Source organism: Dendrobates tinctorius, unplaced genomic scaffold (assembly GCF_039654945.1).
Source record: "Dendrobates tinctorius isolate UK_male_01 unplaced genomic scaffold, ASM3965494v1 ptg000175l, whole genome shotgun sequence".
Lineage (NCBI taxonomy): Eukaryota > Metazoa > Chordata > Amphibia > Anura > Dendrobatidae > Dendrobates > Dendrobates tinctorius.
The window spans coordinates 4,514,097-4,520,760 of NW_027361842.1; the positions used below are offsets into that span (position 1 = coordinate 4,514,097).

General features: G+C 40.5%; 1 protein-coding gene across 1 annotated transcript in view; it reads left to right on the forward strand.

The window, feature by feature from the left end:
• Positions 1 to 4,755, forward strand: part of RNF170 (ring finger protein 170) — a 36,354-nt gene extending 31,599 nt beyond the window's left edge. Inside the window, exons 6-7 of the mRNA XM_073551343.1 lie at positions 3,991 to 4,098; positions 4,200 to 4,755. Of these exons, the coding sequence (XP_073407444.1) occupies positions 3,991 to 4,098; positions 4,200 to 4,469 (378 nt within the window). The 3' untranslated portion in view covers positions 4,470 to 4,755. The remainder of the gene's footprint in view (positions 1 to 3,990; positions 4,099 to 4,199) is intronic.
• Positions 4,756 to 6,664: the final 1,909 nt, after the last annotated feature.

A 6,664-nucleotide genomic window follows, 5' to 3' on the forward strand; every position in this document is an offset into this window, starting at 1 on the left:
CAGGATCTGAGTCCATGGTGGCGTAGTGTGTTACTTATGGTAGGCCTTGTTACATTGGTCCCAGCTCTCTGCAGTTCATTCACTAGGTCCCCCCGCGTGGTTCTGGGATTTTTGCTCACCGTTCTTGTGATCATTCTGACCCCACGGGGTGGGATTTTGCGTGGAGCACCAGATCGAGGGAGATTATCAGTGGTCTTGTATGTCTTCCATTTTCTAATTATTGCTCCCACAGTTGATTTCTTCACTCCAAGCTGGTTGGCTATTGCAGATTCAGTCTTCCCAGCCTGGTGCAGGGCTACAATTTTGTTTCTGGTGTCCTTTGACAGCTCTTTGGTCTTCACTAGAGTTGAGCGACTTTGGTCGGATCGGGTTTCGTGAAACCCGAATGAAACAAAATAAGTTTCAGATGAAACTCGTCCGACTAGAGCAAAACAAAGTCGGAGTTTCGTCCGAAACCCCACCCCAATGCAAGTCAATGGGAAATAAAAGTCGGACGAAACTCCGACTTTTTTTGCTCTAGTCGGACGAGTTTCATCTGAAACTTATTTTGTTTCATTCGGGTTTCACGAAACCCGATCCGACCAAAGTCGCTCAACTCTAGTCTTCACCATAGTGGAGTTTGGAGTCAGACTGTTTGAGGGTGTGCACAGGTGTCTTTTTATACTGATAACAAGTTTAAACAGGTGCCATTACTACAGGTAATGAGTGGAGGAAAGAGGAGACTCTTAAAGAAGAAGTTACAGGTCTGTGAGAGCCAGAAATCTTGATTGCTTGTTTCTGACCAAATACTTATTTTCCACCATAATATGCAAATAAAATGAAAAAAAAACAGACAATGTGATTTTCTGGATTTTTTTTTTCTCAGTTTGTCTCCCATAGTTGAGGTCTACCTATGATGTAAATTACAGACGCCTCTCATCTTTTTAAGTGGTGGAACTTGCACTATTGCTGAGTGACTTAATACTTTTTTGCCCCACTGTATACTCGAATATAAGCTGAGATTTTCAGCCCGTTTTTTTGGGCTGAAAGTCCCCCTCTCTGCTTATATTCGAGTCATATACACCGGGGGGTCGGAGAGGGGGCGGGGGTGTCAGGTCATACTTACCCGTCCTGACGCTGTCTCTTGAGCCCCCAGCTTCTCCGCGCTCTCTGTTCCTGCCTTCAGCGGTCACGTGGTGCCGCTCATTAAAACTCATGAATATGCGCATATTCATGAGTTTTAATGAGCGGTATCACACGACCGCTGAACGCAGGAAGAGAGAGCACGGAGAAGCTGGGGGCTCAAGCGACAGCGTCAGGACGGGTAAGTATAGCGATACTCACCTGTCCTGCGTCCATGGCTGCTTGCTGCTGTCTGTCATCGGTCAGTGACTTCAGACAGCAGAGGGCGCGGTGACGTGGTTAGTGCGCGCCGCGCCCCCTGCAGTCTGAACGTCACTGACTGATGACGTGGCAGATAGCGGTGAGCAGCCATGGACTCAGGACAGGTGAGTATCTGACACCCAGCGACGGAGAGGTGAGTATGTCATTTTTTTTTTATTTTTACATGCAGCAGCAGCCGCAGCACATGGGGGAATAATCTTATGGAGCTTCTAATGGGGGCAGTATATGGGGGAACAATATGGAGCTTCTAATGGGGGCAGCATATGGGGGAATAATCTATGGAGCTTCTAATGGGGGCAGTATATGGGGGAACAATCTATGGAGCTTCTTCTGGGGACACCATATGGGGGAATAATCTATGGAGCATTTCCCACCCTAGGCTTATACTCGAGTCAATAAGTTTTCCCAGTTTTTTTGTGGCAAAATTAGGGGGTTGGCTTATACTCGGGTCGGCTTATACTCGAGTATATACAGTATTAAGTCGCTATAAAAACAGATATAAATAAGGTACATAAAAATACGTGAAAGATACCAGAGAAAAATCAGCACAATGACTGGGTCTCAGGGGATTGGAAACATACTACTAGTAATCATTGGGAAGTGAATTATGCAAAATTCATCACATAAATATAATCAAAAGTTATATATTGCATATAAGAAAAGTGCAAGTGCATAAGTACATATAAACATAATCCCATGAGGCTATAACCGTTGTATACGTTTAACATAATTAATAAGGTGCAATTCAAAACCCATCTAATAAATGTAAAATAACAATATCAAGTCAATTCAAAAAAAGATTATGGGTCATTCCATGTCAAGTGGACCAGTTTTAAAAATCGTCCCCACTCGACCTTCTCCGATTTTGTTGCAGTTACCATTCATTGCGTATTAATAAATAACACCAAGTTCAGTGGCATTTTTCTTTTCTTAAACTGACAGACTCCAAAAAAAAAAAAAAATGATCCTTGTAGAGAAAAATGTGCTCTTTCTAAATGATATAAGAATATATTTTAGGGGTACCCTTTTTGAGAAATTTGACCTAAAAATAGGTAAAATTCGTGTTTTTTTTTTTTTTTTTTTTTTTTTTTAAGTTTTTCATCATATGTGGGTGTGAATATTTCCACAAATACATATGCTTTGACCGTGATATTGCAGCAATGCAAAGTCATGTAGATGTTTGGTGTACAGGGCAAAGCACCAGTTACTATTGGTTTTTGGTCTTGAGTTATATATGGGCAAAGTTTGGCATAAATTTTATGCGACGCGTTTTACAAGCTATTTTGACAAAAAATTGCGGCCGAAATATTGTTTTGTCATAGCCGGTAATAATTTTATCGTCTTTAGCAGCAAAATGTGAGCTAGTATGCCAAATTTCAGCATCATAGCCAGTATAGAACTCTAATGGCTATGTGCCGAAGTTTGCAAAATCCTCTTAGCTGAAGCCGCAGGCTTGGTGGAACCTCCAGTGAAAGGTCAACAGTGCCCAATGTATTTGAGATCTGGCCCTAAAAATTTACAGAACCTCTTTTCAAACAAACATGTACATCCTTATAAATTTTCAGCAAAATCGGAGAAGGTCGAGTGGGGACCACTGGTCCACTTGACATGGAATGACCCTAATGGCAGTTTAAAGGTAATTAACCTTTGCTGACCCATACCAGTCTCCAGGAACCTGTGTGCTGACGAACGTTTCACACATAGCTTTCTCAAGGGGGAATCTATGCTTATGCACTTGCACTTTTACTTATATGCAATTTATTTTTTTTCATTACATTTGTGACTTCCCTTTGTGCAATTCACTTCCCATGGATTATTAGTAATATGTTTTCAATCCCATGAGACCTGCTCATTGTGCTGATGGTTTTCTGGAAACTTTTATGTAGTTTGATGTATCTAATCTATAAAGCTCAAGTGTGTGTGTGTGTATGGGATTGGCATCCGCACCGTCGCAGCTACAGCCACAAAATTTGGCACAGTCACACGTCTGGACCCTGAGGGTGTCCTAGGCTATGTTGAGAGGCGAAATTTTAACCCCACGCGTTCCAATTCACCAAACAATTTTGCCCCTATCTACATAATGGGGAAAACGTGTGTGTATCAAGCCCCGCCCCTCATTGTCATAATGGTTGCCATGGCGATGCTGATGTCATCATAGGTTGCAAGCCCCGCCGCTCATTATGTCGTCATAATGGTTGACTATGGGATGGAGGATGGGTATATGGGCACAGGCCTATGGGAGCGTGGATATTTATGATGGGTATATGGGCACGGGACTATGGGATGGAGGATAATTATAATTTGCTATAACTAACCACAGTTAGTTACTATGCCCGGGCAGCGCCGGGCTCTTCAGCTAGTTAACAATATATGTTGTTTTGTAGTGATTTAATAGATATTTCAACAATGCGTAAAATATTGTGTTTTATTTGTAGGATTTATTGCAGATTCCATAGCAAAATCCTGCTGAAAAATTATTTTCCATTTTTACAGCAACTGTTTTTAAAATCCTTCCTTTATATCCTGTATTCCTATAGATCTGAACAAATTCACTGAACTGCAGCTTTTCGCTTGTACAATGAACTAATGTTATATTTCATATGTTAGGTAACGTTATTGTTTCCAGTGTTTCAAGCCAGCGAGGAGCAAGATGCCCAAGAAATATTGCAGGAAGTTAATAGTTATAATAGAAGATTTTCTGGTCAGCCCCGATCAGTAAGTGAAATAAAATCGTTTTTATGCTTTTGTACTAAACTATTATACAGAACCCAAGTCTGTAGATAAAATAACAGTATTTTTATTTTTCATTATTTTAGCTCATGGATAGAATTCTGGACTTGCCAACACTTCTACGACATGCGTTTCGTGAAATGTTTTCCGTTGGTGGCTTATTTCGGATGTTTCGAATAAGGATTGTACTCTGCCTGCTTGGAGCATTGTTCTATCTGGTTTCACCCTTGGACATTATTCCCGAAGCTCTCTTTGGCATCCTTGGCTTCATGGATGACTTATTTGTCATATTTTTACTACTTATTTACATATCGATTATGTATCGGGAAGTGGTGACTCAAAGATTACATAGATGAAAGATGGTATGAGTAGTACTACATTATACGAGCCTTTAATTAACTATGCAGGTTTAAATGTACTGAACTACTATCTTCCTAACTGGAATTTCCTGTCCTGGTGTTCTCCAATGTGGTTAGAATTTTCTGTCCACCAGGATAAGAATGCTTTACCTCTTTCTAGAGCTCCAGTTGCTCTTTTTTGGTTTCCTGTTTTTTTTTTGTTTTCCTGTCATGTGAAAAATGGTAAAACGACGTCTTCTGGTCCTCCATGATGGCACCTTGGCAATTAAACATTGCCCTTCTACTTATGTGTGCATTTATTTTGAACTGACCTTGGAGATTACATTTTTGTTCTGTCGTCAATGTTAAAGATATTGCGACGGTTTCGTGATTTTAAGGCTATGTTCACACGTTGTGATTTTGCTGCTTTTTTTCTGCACGCAAGACCTGCTCTCTTAGCAGTAAAAAAAAAAGCTGCTTACAAAAAGCAGGTTTTGTTGTGTTTTTACTGTGTTTTTGTTGTTTCCTGTTCATGCTGATAAAGTTTAGTGCCCCAGAAAGAAACCATTTCCTTAAGGTTTTTGCACCAAGAATGCAGAAAAACCTGATGCCTGCATTTTTTGTGGCACTTATTGCTTTCTATGGGTGAAAAAAAACGCTGAAACAAGTGACATGCTGCAGTTTGCAAAAACCCAGCAATTTTCCAAATCGGTCAGGAAAAAAAACTGCATGAGATTTCTGAAATGTCATAGCTTTTGCTGGTACTGAAAAACGCAGCTTAAAATTTGCTTAAAAAACGCAGCAAAAACGTGTGTTGTCACAGTAAAAACAGATTCCATAATTTGAAATCCAACTAGCCTTATCCCAGGAAGTGCATCTAACCATAATGCTAATTTATCCTTTGCAATCCTTACCTGGCTTCTTTTTTTTGTTTTTTATTAATAAAAGCCAAAGCCAGGTTAAAAAAACAAAAAATTGCAGAGCTGCTCTGACAGTTGGCCTCAAATAACATGTAGACCCCTATTTATTGTTTTCATTGTTTATATTTTGGTTAAATGTTGTAGTTTACCTCATCTTTGTCCTTAATTTGACATTTTCTGACACATTTTTTCTCTATCAAATTTAAAGACAAAAGCACCAGGGGAAAAAAATAAATGCACTTTTAAAACACTGGATTTTTTAAAAAAACCTACACTTAGAATTGGCGACAGTCAATTCTGTATGATTTGACATACAAAGTTTGCTTTTTGTTGGAAATGTGAAAATTCTGGAAGATTTTGGACAGAACAGATACCAGTGTAAGATCAACATATTCTTAGTTCTTGTCAGATGATGGATACAGATACAGTCTTTGTCCTTCCCAGAGTATTGTGGGATATATTCTCAAAAGCTGGCCATACGCATGAGATGGCTGTCAACAGAACGATGCTTCTGCCAATCATTCATTGAGAGAGCCACCAACTGACAAGTTGGCCTGCTGCTCATCTCTGGGAGAACGAAGCGACAGTTAGTCGAAAATTGGACATGCTTTGATCAACATCTCCCCCGACCTTCAGTTGTCCGGTCCCCCATGCTCATTAGTTACATAGGTTGAAAAAAGACCTAGGTCTATCAAGTTCAGCCTTTCTCTACCAATTATAAATTCTATGTAACTAAATTATCTATAACTTACAATGATGTGCTGAGGAAGGCACCACCACTTTATTAAAAGTCTGTTGGCAGAACCCATTGATATTGACTGGTTAGCTGACTTTAATCTAATGGGAATGGGGGCCTTTAGACTTACAACTAGAATTGAGCGAAATTGTTTGGGTCCCTGCTTATTCGGCAACCTATGGCGCTTACCGAATAAGCTGCAGAGGGAACCCGGATACAAGGAGCACGCCGCTGATCAGCACCGCATCTGCATGTGTCGTGGCTGTCACAGCACATGCATGGAGAAGCCTGTGTGTTGGGCTGTCTATGCATGTGCTGTGACTGTCACACAACCGCGATAAATGCAGCTGCAGCGCCTGACAGCTGATCAGTCGGTGCAATCCATATATCCGGGTTCCCTCTGCAGCTTACTCGGTAAACACTATAACTTGTCGGATAAGAAGCGATCTGAACAAATTCACTGAACCCTACTTAAAACCAAATCAATCAAAGATTGGTTCCTGGCACCCTGACCATTAAATTTAAAGAGAACCTGTCAGCAGAAATGTTCTGAGTAA